The sequence below is a fragment of the Lissotriton vulgaris genome, chromosome 11 (assembly GCF_964263255.1).
Source record: "Lissotriton vulgaris chromosome 11, aLisVul1.2, whole genome shotgun sequence".
Taxonomy (NCBI): Eukaryota; Metazoa; Chordata; class Amphibia; order Caudata; family Salamandridae; genus Lissotriton; species Lissotriton vulgaris.
The window spans coordinates 605,379,039-605,402,823 of NC_141699.1; the positions used below are offsets into that span (position 1 = coordinate 605,379,039).

Genomic DNA, 23,785 nt, shown 5'->3' on the forward strand with positions numbered 1-23,785 from the left:
TGTGTACTGAATGTGAGGAGGACAGAGGGGCCAATGTTCCATTAAGGTACCGAATTCCTGTTCTTTCTATCACATAATGGCCATCGATCAAGCGGAAAAAATAAAACACAAAACCAATTGACATAAAAAGATAAAATGAAAATAGTATCAGCCAAACGTATGTCCAAGGTGGAATTAGAAAATGTTTTTTAAACAACGTGGCATATTTTGCAATAGTCGATGGTTTCTTTGAAAGTTCCGAATCAGAGTCAAAAGAGAATCTGGACTGGTTAGCCAAACGGGCATGTAGGTCGGACATAGATAAATCAGCAGGATCTGCATAGGTCAGCTCATCAATGTTAGCAAGAGGAATAGTATTTAATAAAGGACTGGATAAAGCAGGCATCTCGAGGGACACCTCCTGATCTGTACCAGATGTAATAGCCAGCACAGAGTTCCTCACCATGGAAGGACAGGATGCAGCCGGTGTCATGCTATGAAGAATCGGCCACCCTGTGTGTCTTGACATTGTCAATAGAAATAAATCTGTTTTCTTTACGACCTGGAAGCGGTGGTAAAATGACTGTTCTTGTGCCCTTCACTCCAAGGACTCGAACCGGCGGTCGATATGAGGGACCAAACTCTTTCTTGTTATCGATCTTCTCTCGAACCAGTTCTCCAACTTGGGGTAGCCAGCCAACTACCGGGATCTGCAACGCATCATCCGAAGTGGAGGGCAAGTGTTCCTTTGCAAGACTGTCTCTGGTCTTTTGTAGATTCTGTAAAACATTGCAATGTTCATCTACGTCAAAGGCCCCGGCCTGGGCCTTGTAGTCCGGCCCATCAAGGTCAGGTACATACATCTTGATACCAAAGAGCATTTCGTATGGGGTCCGCCCACCCAGAGACCTCCTAGGGAGATTATTAAGCGCACGCTGCACGCCATAGAGGTGGGTCAGCCAGTTTCTACCAGTGCCTATAACACGGGCTGTCAAAGATTGCTTTAAGTCGCGGTTCATTCTCTCTACTACAGAATTGCCCTCAGGCCTGTAGGGGCTTGAAAACTTCACCTGTACTCCCAACGAAACCATAGCATCCTTATACGCCTTAGAGGCGAAAGCCGGACCCTGGTCCGAATGGAAAGTACCACAAGCAAAGATTCCCACAAAGACACGCAAATCCTTAATGACAGTTCGCGAATCAGCGCTTCGATGCGGCCATACCCATACAAAGCGTGTGCATGAGTCAACTGCTACTAAGATGTATTTACACGCAGTATCAGAAGAAAAAGGACCGCAGTGATCCAAATAAACACATCCAAGTGGTTTATTAGAGATGTACAACTGTGTCTGAGGCGGACGCGCAGCAGTAGAAGGCTTGATCTGCTGACAAATGTCACACATAAGGACATATTCGCGCGTCTGTTTGTACAGTCCCCGCCACCAGAACCTCTGTTGTAGCTGAGATACAGTGGCTGAGACGCCCGCATGCGCAGACGCCACACCTTCATGAGCCGCTGTAATCAGAGAAGCTCTGCGATCCGAGTTGGGAACTAGACGCTCTCCAACTTCAGGAATTTTCACATAAGGAACCTTATCGGGACTTAAGTGGTATGTGTACTTCGAAGGGAACCCCGCAGGATATTTACCTCCCTTCTCCGTGGCAGCAACAGCCGCCAAGATGTCATCATCTATTTTGCTTTTGGACCTCGTGACCGCTGCAACTAAGTATTTTGATACCGCTTTTTTCGCTGCTTCATCAGCAAGCGAGTTGCCAACAGCGTGGACCCCCACGCGCTGGTGGCCGAGAGTATGAATCACAAACACGAGCGGCAGTTTCTCTTTAAGTTCTGCCACTCGGACCCAGATCATTTTATGTTTTATTGTGCTACCCTTGGAATCACGAAAATCATTCTGAATCCAAAAGAACAAGTTCTCATTGTAAGACTGGACACAGTAGTAAGAATCACTTACGATTAAAGTCGTCACACCAGGATCAGCGTACTCCAATGCAAGCATAAGAGCACGAAGCTCTGCTAATTGTGCGGTGCAGTCCCCCAGCGTTTGCGTGTGCACAACACTGGACTTGAACTCATCGTTCAACATGGCACCGACCACAATGGCGCAAGCGGAAACGTAGGCGTGTTTAGAGCCATGCGCAACCTGCGCCGAACCATCCGTGTAAATGATACAATGGAAATCCTCCAACTGCCGCATCGCTAAAGGAGCAGGATGAACAAATTCATACTGTAAATACTCCTGCGACCGTAAAGCGGCGTCAAAAATAAACGTGACATCCTGAGATGTCAAGGATGTAGCCCACTGAATCCACCGAGGGTGCAAAGCTTTTGAATTTGGTACACTGGCTTTCGTGACTGCCTCCAAGGCTGGACACGGGGTGACAACCAACATGCGCTTTCCCTGTGACAGGGCACGTTCCTTAAGAATTGCCATCTGCACAGCCGTTAAAACTTTCTCCACAGTGGAAAAACGCAGTTCAGCCGAAGTGTACAAGTGTGACTTGTAAGCAATAGGTACAGTATCCCCTTCATTAAAAGTCAGGTACGTGAAACCCACCGTCCCAGGGATAATTCTTATCACCAGGTTGGTCTGGTTATCACGAGTCTGTAAGTAGTCAGAAGCTAGCATATCAGCCTGCAAGGACTGCAGAATGGCTGAATGCTCAGGCAGCCAGCATGATTTGGAAAAAGATGGTTGTACCAAGGCATATAAAGGCTTGATACGCTGGGCATATTCCGGAATGTATGTCCTCCCGAAATTTAAAAAACCCAGCAAAGACTGTAATTTTTTCAGCGTTGTCGGAGAGCGCAACTGCGCGCATTTCTCCAGGAACTGAGGAGCCAATCCCTTTCCTTCATGGTTAAGTTCATAACCTAGAAACAACACTGTGTACTCCGCAATGTGCGATTTTGCAAAGTTAAACTTGTAACCCATGTCTGCAAAGTTACAAATTATGCTGTTTACTCGACACAGATGCACCCAAAGCTCGTCGTCTGTGAGATAAATATCATCCACATATGAACATGCAACTGGATCGAAACTCTCTAAAAGAGAGACTATGCGGGCGGAAAACACTCCAGGACTATTTTTATATCCCATTGGGAGTCGATTAAACTTTTTTTGTACGCCGCCGCACGTAAAACTGGTCCATTGGGAACTTAGACCATCTAATCTATGTGCATAAAAACCATTGGAAATGTCAAGCGTGGTTTTGAACCGTTTACGCTCAAGACTATTCACTAGGGCAGAGCCGTGAGTATTCTGTACTGCACAGTTACGGCAATGCGAGTTCAAATGCCGGTAATCCAAAACCAGACGATACGATCCGTCCGGCTTGTTAACAGTAAAAAGGGGATTATTCATCGGTGACACACACGTTTCAATTACACCTTGATATTCCAATTGTTCAAGGATAGCCGCGACCGAAGCTTTAGCTTCACGCCGTATGGGATATTGGGGTTGTGGCTGCGGCTGTGACCGTAACGGAATCTCATGGCTAGGGGACAATTTATCCCAGCCACACTGATTCCGGTACACAGCCGGCGCAAGCGCCAGAGCCCACTCTTCTGCAAAATGCAGCGCTTCCACTCTCGGCACAGTGTGCGCGAAACTGGGGAGGATCACCTCCTCCCCTCGCGGAGCTGCGAGAACAAAAGGTGGGGGCCAGTCAGCCTCCGAAAGCAAAATGTCATACGTATCCGAAAGATTCTCCCAAAATACCCCTTTTACAGTTCGCTGCATGTCACCTTCAATTAACAGGACAATTTCAAAAAGTCTTTCAGGGGGAGCAACATGTGTATCAGCTGTTTCAATCACAATAAAAGTCTCAGTCGCTGTCACCTTCAACAGTGGACGGAGGGCCTCTCTCACTATGGTAATCTCCGCCGCGCTGTCCAGCAAGGTCAGAGCCCACGTCAGATTCCGAAGCCGCGTTCTCACTATCTGGGGCATATCGATGCGCCGTCAAGGCAGCGACTTTCTTCTTGGCAAACTGCGGTCTCTTTGGCGTAGAGTCGTCCCGCTGATCCCCTTCACTTCGTGTGCGGGGCTGGCCACGTCCTTGCTGGCCACCCCTGCCCCTGCCGCCCCCTCCACCACCGGTTGACGGAGCCGATGAGTCCTGAAAGGAACGAGGAGAGCGTTGGTCAGATGCCTGATATCTCTCAGGCGATTTAATCGTAGCGCGATCGCGCAATTCATAAACTCGCTCTGACTGCGCAGGTTGTGAAGGCGCCGGACTCGAAACCTGTGTCTGTTGTTGTTGTTGCTTACCCTGATTCTGCTTTTTAGGCCAATTTTGTTTTTTGGACTTGGGCTGTCCACTTGTTTCCGAAGACTGTCCCTGGGGCTGCTTCTTTTCTTTTTCAAGAAAAACCTTTGCACCCTTAGAATTGCGGCCAACCGTTTTATAAGCCGCCACAATAATTCTTGCCAGCTGACGGGGTTTCTCGGCATCGGGAATTAACGCCAGACCATTGGCCACCTGAAAGTTCACAGCATCCCCTTTTACATTGGCAAGGATAATACCGCAAACTGTCTCAAATGAACCGTTCAGGCGCATACCCAACTCAACCGCCGACTCAGGTCCGTGATCATCCTGAACACGTTTGAGGATCGCAGACAGGTTCGACACTGTCGGTGTGCCAAAGCACCTCGAGTAAACCGCTGCAAAAGTCTTACCCCATGTTTCACAGTCAGCAAGTTCAGGGGCTAAATCCTTCGGTAAACTAAGCGTAAGAATCCAGTGTTTTTCACCCGGAGTCGTATTAGGAAACACAGCCTCCAGCTGGTCGAATTTCTCGGCAAGCAAGTAAGGAAAATCATCCTTATTTTCTGGCTTTCTGCCCATTACGGAATTCACCAAGACAGGACTGATTTTCAAACCAGCCTGTTCCGCTCGAAGCTGCGCACCTGCGGGGGCTGCGCCATGTATATTACGACCAATGTAATGAACAAGCGCTCTAATCACGTCAACCGCGACATCATGCAGACGCCGCAGATCACCCACATTACAAGTGGCGCGATTAGGATGAGGAGTAAATCCGCCCAAGGCGGGCCAGGCTGTGCCCGGAATGGACAACGGACCTAACCTCGGAGCCGTTAAAGAGTGGGGTAGGACGCCACCAAACCAAACTCCGTGCTGCCAAGCATCGATAGGTACTTCCAGTGCCCTGTACGGAGCATAAGCCGCCGGTACAGCCGAGGCAGTGTATGAATGATAGACACCCGAATTAGCGTTTATTTCCGGAAACGTCACCCAGGAATAAAACAATTCGTACGGGTACGCGTGTTCCGCACTCACCACTAGAACCACAGCCAAACCTTCCGCCGGGACATTATATGCCCGCAAGTGGTCGCGAACCGCGACGCGGCTATGCTGCGCTATGTCCACGGCCATGGTAGCACCGGAAGTGAAAAAAAAAAACAAAGAACACTTTGTAGCACAACTGGGTAGTAATTCAAAGAAACCGTTTAAAGTAGAATTCAAGCTTGAAAAAACCTATTTCAAAAATAGGTAGGTTTTTCCGACACCACCGTTTACCGGAAACGGGAATGAAGGTGTTAAGGTTTGAATGATATACTACTCGAGTGTCATGTTTTAAGGCCAACCAAACCGTTGGGCGCCATGTAGCAGGGTTTCCGTTCTCCCACAGAACTGTGCATAGAGATCTAGAACCTCAGTGAGTTAGGATGATCCAAAACTCATCTCAGTGTCAGAAATCTCCTTACCTAGCTAGCTACAGTGTCTCATGGATCATTATGGAATGAACCATGTCTTAGACAAACCAGAACATGATCTTTAGAATACCTCAGGAATCGTGGAACACATGAACACTCTTTCGTTATATAATCATTTCAAACAAAAACTGGGAGTCAAAGAACACAAGTGCAAGTTTGAAATATTTATTATTCAATGCAAAGTTCTCAAACGCAGTATCTTGTATAATACCAAAATGCAGATTATAAAAATCAGAGTCAGCAGCATAGTCACTAATCCATAGTAAGCAAAAGGTGCTAGCATGTTATAATGTAAAACCTATAGAAATCGATATCACCTATATTTCGCGCACCCTATCTAGTATATTATTTTATATCTAAGAAGGTCTCATTCGGGCTTTAGCAGGGCGGCCCCATACCTCTCAATGTCAGTAGGAGCAGTTCACATCAACAGCTACCAGCTCTCTCCATGCGCAGCACCAAGTGTCTACGTTCATTCCGTGTAACTCTATCTTAAACCCGCGTAGAGCCCAAAATGTTGGCATCAACATTATTTGTGTTATGTCTAATGTGGTGCGAGGATCAGGCCTCCCAGCAACCTTGTGTTAGGTTAATCTTAGAGTGTGCAGCTCTCAGTTGTACCAAGTGTACCAGGCAAAGCTGATAGCATAGAAATAACATATTATTCTCAAATAAACCACCTCACCGCTTCTAGGGTGAAAGCTACAACAACAAGTATGTGTCGTGTGCAAAACTGAAGCCGAAGGCAAACCAGCTGTTTAAACATGTAATACACTCATGCTAACTTAACGCAATATATGTAATGAAGTATCCATATGACAAGGTGGTGTGTAGTGGGCCCACAAACCGATCAGGATTTCTGGGCGGATGCCTGTCAGGATCTTATGCGTAGTACAGAGCGCCTTGAAATGCACTCTATATTCAAGGGGCAGCCAATGCAGGCGGTGGAGGAGGTTGGAAACATGGCTGTACTTGGGGAGGGCGAATATGGCAAGCGCTGGAGCGTTCTGGGCCCGCTGCAATCGGTTCATCACAGACTTATTAGAGCCCAAGAGAAGCACATTGCCGTAGTCTAATCGCTCCAGTATGAAGGCTTGGCTGATCAGCTGACGCGTTTGGGCGTCAAATAGACCAAGTATCGGCTTAAGGCCACACAGGAACCCAAAATATTTCCCGGACACTGATTTGGCATGCGTCTCAAAATTGTGGTCTTTATCAAACATAATCCTCAGATTTTTCACTGTGGATTTAGGGGCAGGAGGGGTTCCAAGGGCAAGAGGCCACCATTCATTGTTCCAGAGATGGGAGTCTTTGCCAACCAGAAGAATCTCAGATTTAGCTGAGTTCAGCTGCAGGAAGTTCGCTGTCATCCACTCTGCAATGGCCAATATGTCTTCTTTAAATTTCGCTCTATCCTGGCTAGGGTTGTTTTCACAGGGTGATAACTGGTTTAGTGTCATCTGCATATGACACCAAGGAGATTCCACGCGCTTTGGCCATCCGCGCCACTGGGCTCATAAAGATATTGAAAAGCGTGGGGCTCAATGCGGATCCCTGAGGAACCCCACAGCACAGTGGGCAGATAGGTGAGGCAAAGGAGGGAGCTTGAAAAGTCTGGTTGGACAAGAAGGATGAGAACCACGATAAGGCTTTGTTGCTGACCCCTATCTCCTACAGGCGGTGGAGCAAGATTTCAAGGGATACTGTGTTAAATGACGCGCTCAGATCCAACAGAGCATGAGCTACGGTTCTGCCTGCATCCAAGGCGGACCGCAGTTGTTCCAAACCATCAGCAGTGCAGACTCAGTACTATATCGTGGTTGGAAACCATTCTGGGAGCAATCTAGTATGGAATTAACTTCCAGAAAGTGTGTTAAACTTGAATTCACATGAGCTTCCAAAATGTTGGTTAGGAATGGAAGCAACGAAATTGGCTCATAATTTTCTGACTTGGATGTGTCCAGTGTTGGTTTTTTAAGTAAGGGAAACACTTTGCATGCTTCTAAGATTTTGGAATCACTGCCGAAGTAAGGGATAGATTAAGCAGCTCCAGACACTCCGGTAGGAGGCCCTTTTGAGCTTTCCGGAAGGCATCAGGTCTCAAGGGGTCGTCTGGAGATCCTGATTTTATTTTGACCACCAACTCTTCCAATTCTTTAAGAAGAATAGTGGGTAGTGACGTAAGAGGGACGATCTCCGGGCCTTTATAAGTGTTCCTCCCGGTGGCGCTGGATGTTACGCCGTGATCGAAATTATGGTGGATACATTCCACCTTCTCCAGGAAGAAATCCGCCAGCTCTTAACATTGTTGGCTGGACGATATAATGCTGCCTGATGCCGACGGAGGGGTAACCAAATTCTTCAGAAGGGAGAATATGGTTATGCTGCGATTAATACTCGAAGTGATCAGGCTGGAGTAGTGAGCTGCCCTAGTTTTACGCTCCAATTTATGGTAAGACTTGATTGCTGATCTATACTGTAATTTAGCCTGGGAATCATATGAACGCCTCCATACTCTTTCGAAAACCTTGCAATTCTTCTTGGCTATGGTCAGGTCCTCGTTGAACTAGGTGTTAGCTTGGGCACCTTTAGAGTCGGCGAGTTTGAAAGGGATGCCAATGTCCAGTGCTTGGGTTACCCACCATTGAAAGAGAGCATCAGCCTCTCCCATATTAATGGCTTTATCTAGTGGCAGTGTGCTCAAGGCTGTGAGGAAAGCCTCCTGGTCAAGTTTGTGCCAAGGCCGTTTAAGTGAAGGGTGCTGGTTTGACTGGGCCTCAGGGCCGGCTGGCGTTAGTCGGATTAAGATGAGAAAGTGATCTGTCCAGATCATAGGGCGAGGTGCTTGGACTTCTAAAGACTCGAGATTTGAAAAGATTGGGTCAAGGAGATGCCCAGCGATATGTGTAGAGCCAGGGACCAATTGAGTCAGTTGGCAGACTGCCAAGTCCCCAAGGAAACTAAGAATATCTGGGGATTCCAGCATATCTAGATGGAGGTTCAAGTCACCAATGATATTAAAATTGGCAGTCTGGAGTGCTAGTATTGTGAGAGTATTTGCCAGGGCTTCTCTAAAAGTTTTAGATGGACCAGGTGGGCGATAAATGAGTAGGCCAGAGAAAGTGAAATTTGCACTCAGTGCGATTTTGAAGATCGTACTCTTACAGTCCGTTATGTCTTGGGGGATAAGCCTGCACGAGTGGACTGATTTATAGATGATCGCAATACCACCCCCTCTCCCCCCTGTTCTATTTAGACAGCAAATTGCATATCCTGTGGGGAGGAATAATGCCAGTATAGCCACAGAGGCCTCGGAAAGCCAGGTTTCCGTTAGAAAAAGGACCTCAGGGCACCGATCCTGAAGGAGGTCGAACACCCCAGCGTGGTGTTTAGTCAGGGATCGGCAGTTGATACTCAGAATGGTTTATGTCTGAGCCCTAGAACCTGAGAGTATAGGGTGACCAGGACGTTTAATCCCGAAGGTACACTGTCCACAAAGGATAGGGCAGTCATCTGGGGACCAGGTGTGAGTCCACAGGCACCCACTCCTTGTACGGCAAAAAAAGCTTCACAGGAGTAGGCTAGTCTTTGTGCCTCAAATGAGGCAGAGTCCCTGGCTACTGGCGACGTCCAGGCGAAGACGGGCTTGCCTTCGGCGCGCCATCGACACGTCCGCACTGTGGCATTCATTAAATGCCACGGGGGTTCCTACTTCCAAGGCCAGAACCATCTTTATGACTCCTCTGGCCAAAAGGGCAGGCACTTCCTCATACAAAATGGATATGTGATCCTCCGTCAACCAAATTGATGGGGGTGGAATGTGTGACTGGGTAGAAAGAAATAAGAGGGTGTACCCAATCAGAAAATTTGGAGAACCCATGCTTAGGAACGATGTCTGTTGGAGGAAATGTCTGATCCTGTCTTCTACAGTGTGGATGCGTGTTGAAAAGGACACACAAAAGTGGTTTTGCAGGTGTGGTTACCGGAGGTGTGGAGGACTAATTTTCACGCTGTCCCTGATGCCCTGAACACTGTCTCTGGGAGCCGCACCTTTGCCCATGAAAGGTCTGACAAGTTGGCTGTGCCAGTGATGAGGTCTGGCAAGAATGAAAACCCCCGACATATTCCGGAAAGGGATATAACTGATGGGGAAAGTACCTGGGAGGGTCAGACAACCCCAAAGTGTGTTCTTTGGCATGACTTTCTTTAAAGTGTTCCAGGGCAGAGTCCATTTTCTCACCAAAGAGGCGGGAGCCATGGAATAGCATGTTCAATAAGGATACCCGGACATACCCTGAGAAGCCTGTAGACCTCATCCAGTCGTGACGCTGAAGAAAGACACTTATGTTCATTGCCTGACCTAAGCAACTGGTTGTATCTAGGCCAGACCAAATAAACATTTTTGCTGCATTGCAGCCTTCCTGGATTGTTTGGACTAAAGATGCCCATCGGTCCTTCGTAACTGCAGTAGGATTTGTCCTCCTATGTCCCATAAAACATGGGTTTAGCTACGCAGGAGATAGCTGGTATTGAAAGATCGTAAAGCAAGGCTGGCACAAGAAAATATGCACTTGCCAAAGGTCTCCATGCATTTGAGGTCACAATCAGGAGAGGTCGTAGGAAAGGTATAAGGGTTTAGTCTGCTGGTGTACACCTGTACCACCAATCTCTCCAGTGGTGGGTGATAAATCAGGATGTTAGGGTCGCCCAGAGCTGGTCTGCATTGCAAGCTATCTGCCTATAGACTGGGGGCCCAGAACATGGTTTTGCCCAAGTTGGTATCTGTAAGATCCTTGTTCAATGGCAGGAGAGGTTCAGTAGGTGGCTGGCCAGACTTAACAACCCATGCGAGGACATTGGTCTTTATTTGCATGGTAGGGAGCTGCAGGTAAAGGACCTCAACAGCTTGTTGCATAACAATTGTGAAAAAAGCACTCTCCTATGTGGTAGGTTCAGGGGGAAGAGTCCATTGCCTGTAAAGGTTTTTAGACTACTGGCATGCTGTAATTCCGCGTACCAATTTGCCTCCTCATGCTGTGGGACAAATGTGTCTCCATCATAGTCATTGTCAGAATCACAATCAAAGAGCTGATGTAATGTATGAACTCTGCTGTGTGGTGAAGAAACATATTAGTCATAAACGTTAGCTGAGCTCCAGAAGGATCGGAACACAGGCTCAAAGACTTCAACAAAGACATGGATCTGCAACGGAAAGGACTTCAGGAGCGAGAACCTGACGTTCCTTTCGACTTTGACCAGTCGGGTTGCAGAGTCTTCTGATGTTTGGTGACATGGAGTTTTACTTCACAGGCTCATATGGCCTTCGAGATCATCTCGGCATGGTCTGTGAAAGCCTTGGAGTCATGTTCAGCCCTCATGTACCAGAGGCATCCCTCACCGAGATCTGTCACAGATATTTGGTTGCAACAGTCCCTACAAGGTTTAAACCATGATGTTTTGGGAGTTGACTTATTTCCCTTACCAACTGGTAAAAAGAAAAATTTTGGGGAAAAAACTCAAAGATGGGAGAAATAGTGCTCCAGATCCGTGTCTGAAGGCTCGGAAAGAAAGGAACGGATGTCAGCATGCATAGGTAACACTTCTATATGTCCCCACTCGTCACTTCTGGAGAATGCATTTGTGAATATTTTCATCTCATTATTGATTGAAGCTTATGAAAGGATATTCCCTGTTTTGGAATGCACAACCACTGTTTGTTTACTCACACGTTCTGTAGAGTCCATCATTCATTCAAGAGAAATTGTCTACCACTTTCCATGTTGATGTTATTTGAATTAATTAAGCACACGTATCGCCCCGAAGGGGTCTCTCTCTGTGCTGGAGCACTAACAAAGGTCGGAGGTTAACAATTTACCGAATTTAAAGATGCAAAGGCTATGTTTTTAGGTATTTTTTAAATCAAACTAGATCAGAGCAGGAGCATAAATGTAATGGCAACTGATTACAATCTTGGGGGTCCAGAAAAGAAAAAGGCGGCCCCCATGTCTGGCCGTACGGATACACCGGGGGTTGCTTACTGGACCGGAGTTTAAGAATTGGGATGTAGTACTGCAGCTTGTTTCGCAGATAGCATGGACCACTTCCATTTAAATAATTATGGACCAGACATAAAAACGAAGAGTGGGCACGCTTTCTTATGGGAAGTCAGTGCACGGATCTTAGTGTGGGTTCAGAAGGAGAGTGAGAACATAGGTTGCAGATCAGGTGGGCAGCAGTGTTCTGAATAATCTGGAGCTTGGCAAAAAGGCTCTAATTTATTTCACCCATTAGGGCATTTCCATAATCCAGGCGACTCTCATTGAGTGCATGGGTGAGTGATTTCTTGGTCTGAAAAGGTAGCTATTAGAAGGTGTTCCTAACCATATGCAACAGACCAAAGCATTATCCAGAGATTCAGTACACGTGTTCTTTCATGGACAAGTTTTCATCAATTAGGAAACCAAGTATTTTTACTACTTTTTTGGGGATATGAGTAGGCCCCAATTTCATGGGCCACCAGTCTTTAGACTAAAATGAACGGGCATTCCCAAAAATCAGAATCGCTGTCTTACTGGATTCATCTGGAGGTAGATGGCCGACAACCAAGAAGCCACTGTTGTCATATTTTCCTGAATCTGAGTTCAGTGGAGTACGGGTTGGGCCAGATCGTGATGACAATTGTGCATCATCTGCATACGAAATTACATCAAAGCCGCAAGTTCTTATTATTTTGGCTAGGGGGTCACATAGATCTTAAAAAAGGTGGAGCTCTAGGATGATCCTTGTGGGCCCCCTTGTCTACAGCAATGGTTCTGGAGTTGAAAAGATCAAGCTGTACTGAATGAGTTTGATTGGTTAGGAAGTTTTTCAACCAGCCTAATGCTTTGCACCCCCAACACCTATATCCCCTTGTTTTTTTATTAGAATTGCGTGAGAGATGGTGTTGAATGCAGAAGGCAAGTCTAGTTAAACCAGCATGACTGAGTTCCCCCTCCAAGGCAAGTCTAATTAAGTCATGGACCTCCATTAGTGCTGCTCATGTTTTCATGAACTGTAACCCTATTCCCAGAGAGAATAGGTAAAAGGAAAGAGATTCACCTTTACTTTAAGTCATAATAAATGCTAAATTTAGAATTTCACAGACCAACCTTCTGTGCACTGCCTGGCAAAGATCAGAGATTGTAGGATGTTCACTATTACCATCATGTCAGTCCTTATTAAATACTGAGACAGAAGCTTGTCTTCTCTACTTTCAAAGGGAAAACAAAGGAAAATTAACTCCTCCTGACCATCTCCAGGATCTAGTAAGTTTGGTAGTGCAAGAAAAGGAAGCCCTGAGGTCCCCTGTGTGATGCTGTACAATGCCCAGATTTTTACAAATTACTTTTTGGGTGAGCCACAGTGCCATATATGCAGCACTCCTTGTAGACCATTAGAAAATCCTTTATGCCCAAACACCATCACAGATAGGAATTTCATCGACATCCAGGGTGTCAAGCATAATGCTGGCGAAATGGCTGAATCAGTCAGAGCTGAATTGAGCCCTATTAAATGGGTTAACTCTAACATCTGTCAGTTAGGCCCTGACTGCGAATGGGCTGATAATTTTAAAGATGTGCAATACCTAGTAGGCCTGTACCCCGGCAGTGGTATAATGCACCTTGCCGCAAAGCTAAAAGCGCACTGGTGGAATCTATGAAAGCAAAGGATCGCCCCCAAATTAAAACTTTGAGAAGGGTTTATAAAGTAGCTGTCCAGGAAGCAAATCACAGGTGGGAAATGGAAAACTCGGACCTACTAAAAACATCTCTAGGGGAGAGAGACATGAGAACATTTTGGGGAGTTGTAAACTCTGGCTCGACTATACCCAAAAGAGCGTTAGAACCTAATCTGGAAGAAGAGGTCTGGAGGGAGTACATCGAATACCTTTATAAGGAGGAGGAGAGTCATGAGCTGCTCCCAATAGCTGGATCCCCCTCACAAGCAGATTATCTGCCAGTACTAAATGATATTAACCATTATTTGGACGATAGCCCAGGACCGAACATAACCTTACAGGAAATAAAGGGCGCAGTAGCTAAAATAGCCCCAGACAAAGCCCCCGGCTTGGATAAGATTCCAGGGAATCTTTTTTAGGAGCGAGCCATCCATCTGGGCCCCCTACCTCCGAGTCCTTTTTAATGCAATACTGATGGGTATGAAGATCCCTGTTAGTTGGGCGGGCGCAGAGATAATCCCGATTTTTAAAAAGGGCTCCTCTTTATTACCAAGTAATTATAGACAAATCAGTCCAATCGATATCCCTCAAAACATTGGTGCTCGAGTCTTGCTCCTCAGGCTTCAATCCTGGATGGATGATGAGTGTGTACTTTCTCCCTTCTAGGCAGGGTTCAGGGAAAAATTGTGAACCCTGGATCAAGTATTAAGATTACAACTACTACACTGGAAGACGGTCTGCTTGGAGGGGGGTAGTCTTTACTTAATATTTGTAGACCTGAGGTCAGCTTTTAACATGGTGCCAAGGGAAAAACTGTGGTCTGTTTTACTTGAGTTGGGGGTTCCCATGTATCTCATACAACTTATTAGGCGCTAGCATAAAAATAATTTTGCGCAAATAAGATATGGTAGGGATGGAAAACTGACAGCACCCATACCTATTCAATATAGCATATCTCAGGGCTGCATGCTTGCCCCAACTTTATTTAGCCTTTACATTAACGATCTGATAGACGCTCTGACACAAGAAAAAGATCTAGATGCCCCAAAACTAGGTTCACATAGGATCTCGGCTATGATGTTTGCCGATGACATCCTTTTGGTGTCTAAATCACCTATGGGGATTCAAAGGGTTTTGTACAGATTTCAGTTGTTCTGTGAGGAAAGAGGACTTGAATCAACCTACAGAAAACTAAATTTATGGTATTTAACAAACCAAAGAGCACCCGTCAAAATCCTTCACTAAATGGTAAACCCCTGGAAAGAGTGACATCCTTTATGTATCTAGGCATCACCATTACTGAGTCCATGGACTGGGGGGCACACATAGTGAAGTCAACATTAAAATTAGCCCAGTCAACAGGGGGTATCTTGAAGTTCTTTAATAAATCAGACAGGAGCGCTGTCAGTCCGGTGCTAGTAATCTACAGGGTCCATGCATGAGGGGGTGCATTTTATGGCGCAGAGCTCTGGGGCCACTACAACTCCAAGTCTCTATTACAGGTTGAGAACCAATACATTAGGAACCTATTTAGATTTCCGCGTAATACTCCTTTAATTCTACTTCGTCTAGATGTGGGATTGATGGCATTAGGAGAAGTGCTGTGTCTCAGACCCCTTTTATACTCGCGCCGCTTATGTCGACACCTGAACTCCTTCCATATAGAGAAGAATTGTCAAAGTTCTAAAGATTAGGGGCGCTGCTAGACTGCCCTGGTTTTCCCACATCAAACATCTGCTGACAGACATGGGTCTGGGGGAATGTTGGGCTGATCCAGAGCTAGAATGCCCACTAATCCCTAGGAAACAAATGAAGGCCCATTATGAGAACTATAGAATGGCCTTACTGCATTCCAGCTCCAATATAGGTAGATTAACTAAATCCTTCTTGGAAATAAAGTATAATTCTATCTATGAGAAGGTTCTCGACCTCATTAACCAGCGACTGCTAGGAAACTCTATTTACAATTCAGATTTGGGGTTCTGCCTCTCCGCTGTTTTACATCAAAGTGGAGAGCACAGAATGAGGTTAGGTGTCCTGCCTGTGATTATTCTGAGGAATCAGAGCTGCATGTCTTTTTCGGTTGCCATGGCTAAAACAAAGTGAGAAAAAGATGGCTGGTGCAGATCTGCAGAAACCTGGGCAGTAGGCACTATGTCGAAATGTTTAGGATATTGAAGTATGACCTCAATACTCCAGTTGTTTACTCAGTTGCAGGATTTCTGTTTTCTATGTGGTGTGCAAGAAGGGTATTTCTGAAAGCATTAAATGAGCCACTGGATAAGAATTAGTAGATGTCAATCTCAGTACTACCATCGGGCAAAATCTCCCATCAATATAATGTTATATGTTTTTAAACTGAAGGGTTTTTTCCGGTTTTTATTAAGGTTTTTTAGCTCTAGTTATTTATTTATGAAGCACTATGCACTTTCAACAAAATTATTATGTACATGTGACGTGTTTCCATTGTATATTTGCTACCCTGCTTTTTAGGGCTCGCCTGCTGTGCGCATGCGCACAGCTGGGGAAGCTCTATAGGGGCTTATCCAGTGTTTAACCACCACTGGCGATTCCTTTGAGTGCATGCGCTTTTTAGGTCATTGCGCAAGCGCAAGCCCTAAAAAGCGCGTGCACAATGCCACCAGCCGCCTGCCTGCCTGCCTCGCATTACCACATCAAAGGCAGCCCTCCCAGCGCATTTGTCACCCCCTAATTATTCACGGCCTGCCGGCCGTACTTTCAGTTTCGTCTCCTAATCTTCCCGCCCCTTGCTGCAACAACTGCGCGCTCAGCTTTTAAGCATTCCACTCAATGTACCCTAATGTTTAGTCGTCTTTTACTATGGTTTGTTTAGTAAAGTTCTTTAGATTTATGAAATGTAACCACTACTTTGAGTGATGCGGCTTATCCCGATGTTTGCAGGGACAAAATGCCTTGAATTCCCCCCTCCCTTTTAGCCCATCCCTTTAAAGTCTGCTCGCATTTCCCTCCTACCCCTTCTGGGTCCTTATCTCCTCGCATTCCCCCTCCCTTCTCGCCCAGCCCTTTGATGCTCTGCTGTAGTCGCTGCCTCTAAACCTGTCGTCCCTTCTTTCACCCTCTCGCTTCCCCCTTTCCTCTCCAATGACGACCTCCCTCATGTGTGAGTGCTACCTGAGCTTGTGGCCTGTACCCGTCATGTCTCCCTCCCTGCCATACACTGTTTATTTCCTGCATGCAGTAAACTCGTGACACACACGGACCATGGCTGGAGCGGGATCCAAGCTCAGTCACACTCCACAATGCGCTCACGCGTTCTGCAATTTGCCCACGTAGAAATTAACAAGCAATGAAAAACTTTCGTAAATATCACAAGATAAGGGCTCCTCCGGCTACACTCGCAGTCTAGCAATGTGAGCGCGAGAGCTTCAGGGGACCCATACTGAGCACGTCCGGATAGAGGGAAGGGAGCACCGGAAGACGCATTATTTCAGAGTTTGAGATCATATCAGAATGCACATTTATATCAGACTGTGAGTTCATGATGATTCATAGCGTGAGATTATATCAATCACAAAGTGAAATTATATTCGGGTTGAGGCTTTATTATCCAAAATATTATTTTATATCGTCATTTCAGAATATTTCTATACTAATCTGGGTATGGGGTAATGTTCATTTCAGAGCACAAAAGTATATTTCTGTGAGATTTCAGTATAGTGTGACGCTGTCAGGAATAGAAACACTGTATAAATAATACAAACAGATTAGCTACTTCCTCGCCCACCCAGAAAGTGCTAAAAGCCATTGTTATTTGTAATATCAAAACATCTAAGTCAAGTAAATACAAAACATGTTGCATTACAAATGCTATAGGTGTCACATTTGCGAAAGTTATAACTATTGGCATTGTAAATGACAAAGCTATTAATTTAGCTATTTTAAAAAATAACACATAAATAAAATGTCATTTATAAGACCAATAGCTCAAACTTTCCTAATGCGAGCCCTATTGCATTTCCAATGCTTGTTAAAATTAATTCCATGTATTTATTTAATGATACCTTTAGCGTCTTTTAATCTCCTTGATATGTTATGATTTATAAACTCTTCTGATGTATTTTCGTAAATGAATGTTTTTTAAATTCTGTACTTTTTAGGTCATGTTGACCGAAATAAAGTTATTTTGACTTGACTTGAATACCTGCTGTTGTCACACATATGCAAATTATGAGGTTTTTTTTATAGCAAACAGTATTTACTGGAAGCAATAAAAACTTCATCCCTGTTAAATTTCAGTAGGTCACTTCTACTGGAATGTAAATGGAGAAAAATTCCCAGTAATTATTGAGAATTTCAGATTTTGGTGCTGTAAGCACCCAATAAATTCCAAACATTTTGTTGTTTGATAATTATCTTACCAAAAACTTGAACACTCCTAAAAAGCACCCAAGCCTGCTTAGAAATAGCAGAGTGAAGTATAAAGCACTGTATGAAAAACAAGTATTATTACATCAATGCATCGATGGCAAACAACACTCAACCCACTTGCAGCAGCCTCTCCCTCTGTCGTGCTGAAGGCAAATGGATGGAAATCCTTTACAATGTGGTTTGAAAAAGATAATTTTTTGATTTTGATAAAATATGTGCACACTTGAATTCTCTGCTAGGGGATTGGGAGCTGAAATGGCCCAGGCCCATGAAAAATGGGCTTACATTCTTTTTGGACGAATATTGATCCTTTCTGTTTTACATATTGCTTAGGACTCGGGCTATAACTAAGGGGAAAAAAATCCCTCCCTGAAAGTGCGGAAGTGGTTGGCTCCTGCAAATCACCTTCAGGAAAAACGCAAGGTATCCCAACATGCCAAAATAAGTGAACGACCCTTTTGCAGATCGACTGTTACTGTCATTATTCATGTAGAGGGAATTCTGAATATGGACAACACACACCATTTGAATACATTTCCTATTCGCCATTCATCCCTGTGGTTAAAATGTATTTCAACTTTAGGGTTAGGCTATTTCAATTTAAGGTAAAAACTGATTTTGTTTTACTAAAATGTTATCATGCATTTGAGTAAAAATGTAAATCCAATTTTACAGGTTGTTCTTGGCTATATAGAACATCTTTAGGAACTGAGCTGATAGCCCCAAGCTCCAAAATTCACATTTGAAAAAAATCTTTTTGTACACCCCGGGTCTCATTAGAAAATTGCACACAAGACATATTAATAATAGAAATTCAGTTTCAAAGGTTTCAGTTATCGTAACTGCAGTGTAGCATTTTCTTTTACTGAATGTTACATTTTTTTCCCTCTAGCAATATTAAAATATGTGACTTACACTTTTGAAAGAAGAAGGACTTTCCCTGGCCATCAAAGGAAATTTAATTATTGGGAATTATCAACCCTTCTAACCTCAAAATCCTGCATAATGGATTCAAGAATGGGGATAGGTTTTCAATCCGCAGGAATAGATACATTTCCACATCACCAGCACTACAGTTAATCAATTCCCTTAAAAAATGTGATCTCTCAAAGTTCTGAGATATTCCTGATGCCCTTCTTTTTTCAACATTCCCATAACTTACTACATAACCTTCAAGTAAATCCAGGTGTAGGACTTGGCACCTGTGTCAATCACAGACCTTCAAAAGTTCTTGTTCAGAATACAATAAAAACAAAATCCAGCATTTAATTATTCAATGTCTATAAAGGGTGGGTGCTCGTAGTACCAGAGGCCTGTGAGAGGACACTGTTAACTTTTCTTGGCACGGATTGTGTCATACTACCAATCATTGTAAACCACCAAGTTAGATTTGGTAATGCCACACAAATTACAGGGTGCATATCGGAGTTGTCTTTCACAGAACAGCTTCCGAAAGTATTCTACATTTCTACAACTCAAGGGTCTCTTGATGCTAATAAACAATAATAATCCATATTTGTAAAGCGCGAACATATCACCCCTTAAGGTTTCAAGGAACTGAGGGCCATCGGGAGATTAAGTGAACTATTGCCCAGAGCCCTTTGCTGGGGCAGCTGTGCGCGGTACAAATAAAAATAACATAACATAATATAACATGATGCCGAGCTGCTGCCGGCGACTGAACCGGGAGTCCCGCGCCCCGGAGTCACCCGCTCTGGTCGCTGCACCACACCTCTCCCATTCTTGAGGCAGAGGGAGCAAAAGAATATTTGTGTATGGAAGGATTTATAGTAGTTCTAGCTTGTAGGGACTGTCTCACCTGGATGCTGATGCACTGCAGCCTCCCCATGTGCCAGGCTAAGGACGGGAATTGCCAGGCTAGATTGATTTGGGTAGTTGCCTCATTGTGACTGAAGGGTCCTTTACCTCAGCATGTATGGGCACGCATTAAGTGGTGGTGGTATAGGCCCAGCCATTGGAGCCAGAGAATTAGTCATACCCTTTAGTGTCCTTCGACAGGAACAAACAATCATCCTGTAGGGCCGTTTCAGTGACCGGTCATGGAATAAACGAGGGAACTGGTTTTAGAGACGACTCAGAAAATATCATTGGAATTGAGAATGGGCAGAAAAGAGGGACTAGGTGTGTGTTACCCATTGGCTCATGGTGTCAGCTGGTGCTATGACATCAAGGGATATGTACAGTATTGGTGGAAGATTTTCCATCAAGAACTGACAACTCCTCTGGGGTATTTGATTTTTGATTGCCCTGCATTAGCCTTTCTTTTCCAGTGATTGGCTGCACAAAATGCTGTTTACACCAGGAAGCAGAGGGCATAAGAAAACCTGGCGACAGAGGGACTTCTTCCTTTCTTTGTGGCATTGTTGCGGTGTTGCTAATCTTCCCATTGTTGACGGAGATGATACATCCAGTAGTTATCTGACCGTGCTATGGTAAGTGGTCTGTTCCAGATTGTATGTTGTCAGAAATTGTTTCCCTGCATCATATATCTGCAAACCCAATCTTCCCAGGTGACCATTCATTCTCTGCTTAGAGTCACTTTATTTATTAATGGATTACCTCCCTCAATCATGTCACAACAGGGTGGGAATGCTGCACAAACACCCCTAGTGTCACTGCTCCACCTGTTATACGACCAACAACTTTGGACACCTACAACCAAACATTATAAGGAATAAAACATCCACTATTGTACATAAAACGGTTATTATGTACCACTTGGGAGTTAAATGACCTAGGGACCACCTAGGCAACCTAGTCTTTAGATCTTCCCTTTATTTAACGCTACGTGATAGTTTTAAGTTGTACCTTTACTATGCTGCCTTTACATGATGTGATATATTCGTGCTCTGACCTGCCTTCAATGGATGTATAAAGAACTTTATTTAGTGTAAAGCGCTCTGATATCCACAAGGATCTGGTTTGCGCTCTATAAAACGTTCAAATAAATAAAATAAAGGAACGTGGAGTTGTGCCTCATTTGGTAAAGGAACTTGTCGAAGACTTACGACATCCTATGAATTAAGGGTACATTATCCCAGGTGTGAGGAGAATTGGGTGCCTTATACAGCTAGTTGACCACTGTCTGGGTATTTACCTTTTGTGAGTTTATATAGCAGCCAGGTGTCTATAGTCCCAAAACAGCAATTTCCTTTTTCTACAGCTTGCCGTACCTGAAAAAAGCAAAGATAGTGCATTTTATTTAGGAGTACTGCCTGGCATAATATGCCCCAATGCATCAGAGACTATGTGATTGCTCCCCCAATCAATGCTTGCAGAAACAAAACCTGTCCGTTTTATGATTAAGTAAGTTGATAGTGACAAGCCAGAAATTATCATAATGAAAATATCTAACATGAAGTAAAAGGGACTTTGAAGGAGGGCGTAGGCCAAAGGGATGCAGCTGACAACATCTCCCGACAACACAAGGCAAGTGTCATGCACTAGGAAGATCTTGCATGCAACCGGGGATCAAGAATGGAGATTGTGTTCCAGAATTCTATCTTGTACAAGACTTGGTCTTTCCAAAGGACACTGGCTCAGAGTATTCTTATGTTTACATCAATTTTTTACGTTTTAACTAGGGGTGCATTAGTGCCTAGAATGAAGATACAGTAAATATATTATGAATTTCAAGCATTTTGCCAATGCCTACTTAATCATGCCCTGCATCATTCTGCCCCACAATTGCAAAAGGTCTCTCTAGCCAATAGAGAATACTATACTAAGAGCTAACGGTCGATCTTTGGCAAAACCCATGCATTCTGTTAGCAAGAAATGAAATGGTTACTTCCCTGTTCGTGTAGTTTTGCAGCTTGAAGACTTTTCTTTCAATAATGGTATTCCCCATACGCAAGGCAGGGTTGAATAAAGTAAGTGAGTGTGAACAATCTGTCCTACTTGTGCTTCCTTGTTCATCTGGATATATTCATAATAGTGTTTTGTGAATGTGTGGACAAATGACCACATCTCAGTCATAGAAATATCATTTATGGATGTTTTGGCTATAAAGGTTAGTGTGCCCCCTTCTTCTTAGTGAAGTGCGCCCTTGGTGTCTCGCCTTGGGTACCCCTGCTGCCATATAGCATGTTTGGATAGCATGTACGAAACATCTTGTGATTGGTTGTCTAATTGTACTTGCTTATGACCAGAAGTATTAAATGTATCGGTGGAAAATATATGCAAAGGTTATTCATCAATCTATTGATAGGGCATCCCCTAGAGACTTGGGCATTTTATAGGTGTGGCAAACAAGTCTATGAGTAGTGTACCCAATTGTTGGAAAATGTCATGGACTGTGTCTTGTTTGAGATCCCATTTGTGTGATGAGTTTCGTAGCCTGCGTAGTGGGTCTGCCTCTTAGTTTTGGACACGTGCAGATGTATGGCTGTTAACAGTATGTCTCTATATGCTATACCGACCATTTCCAAAATTCTTGAGCTAGTCTTGACACATCATAAGACTGCACCACACCCTGCTTGTTGAGGTAAAACATTGTTGTTGTGTTGTGTGTATGAATCAGTATCATGATCCCCTGATATGCATGTGAAATGCCCTCAAGAGCAAGTAAGACAGTCTTGAGTTCCATAATGTTTATGGGTTTGATCGCCTCCAGATGTCTCCTTTGGACCCATGTGCGCTCTCAAACCTGTTTGGAATGCATCTGTTGTGATGGTCATGATGATCACGAATGAGGGTGGCTAATTCAATATGCTGCCCTTTGACACATTCTGAACATTCCACCATTGATTTCCCTTTGAACTCTGTAACAGTCACAAGATCCTCCCAGTTCCACGTTGTCTGAAACCGCTGGATCTATAACCATTCTTGAATTGGTCACATGTGTAACATGTGTAACATGGAGAATCAGGACATTAGTATGCAAGAGGCCAGCATACCCAGTAGCTTTATCAATGTTCTCACGTCAGCAACTGTTCCCTCTGGTAGAGGTGAGCCCAATGTGTTGGTGCAGTGATCATTTTCTGTACCGGAAAAAGCTCTTCCTTTTTTGGAGTTGAGGGGCTCCCCTAGAAACCCCTTTTGTTTCTGAGGTGTTGTGGATGATTGCTACATATGTAGGGTGAATCCCATCCTCTGCAATGTGTGTATCACTTTACTTCCACTTTCTCTGCACTTCTGCATAGAGCTGTCCTTTACCATCCAGTTGTCTTGCTAGGGATACACATGTTTTACCTGCCATCTGAAGTACACTGACACCAGAGTGAGGCACTTTGTGAATACCATTGGGCTGACTTTAATCCAAAAGGAACTGGTAATGTTAGTTGTTTACCTCAAATCTGATCTATTTCTGGTGTTTGTTGTTCATCAGCATATGAAAATAAGCGTCATTGGATTCTGTGGTAGCCATGTAGTTTACTTTTTCTAGCATGGCAATGACCTCCTATTTCCCTGTGGAGAAACTCCTTCTCCTGCACCCCAAATAAGTTTGAAAGTGTTCTGTTCTCTTTCCACACTGGAGAGAGATTTACTCCAGCCCCTGACTGGGATAAATCACTGACCATTTCCAGGGGGTGAAAAGGTTTATGAATGCTCACAAATTAAGGCATTTTAAGTGTTCACATACTCATAAGGCTAACCTGGCCTGCGACATTTGCCTAAGATTTACTTCTGAGTAATTGTCTGAGTAAACATATTTATGCCTGCTTTGTATTCTTTTGTTAACACCCAACATGCATAACTCGAACTGGGAATCAGGTCCCATGTCCTTTGAGGCTGTGTGCTGTTGCTTCATTAAACACTGCCAGCAACCTTAACACCCCCTCTAAGCAGGACCACTGGAATGATGTGATTCTGAGTCCATGACTTTTTTTAGCATCATAATGGATTTTCTGCATTTGCCACTAGATCTATCATCTGAGACTTATTCAGCAGATTTTAA

General features: G+C 44.4%; 1 protein-coding gene across 3 annotated transcripts in view; it reads right to left on the reverse strand.

Moving 5' to 3' along the window:
- The window catches only part of GK5 (glycerol kinase 5), a 239,707-nt gene that overhangs the window by 116,454 nt on the left and 99,468 nt on the right, over positions 1-23,785 (reverse strand). For all 3 annotated transcript variants that reach the window (XM_086943711.1, XM_086943710.1, XM_086943709.1), the window contains one exon: positions 20,984-21,059. In XM_086943711.1, coding sequence (XP_086799837.1) covers positions 20,984-21,059 — 76 coding nt within the window. The remainder of the gene's footprint in view (positions 1-20,983; positions 21,060-23,785) is intronic.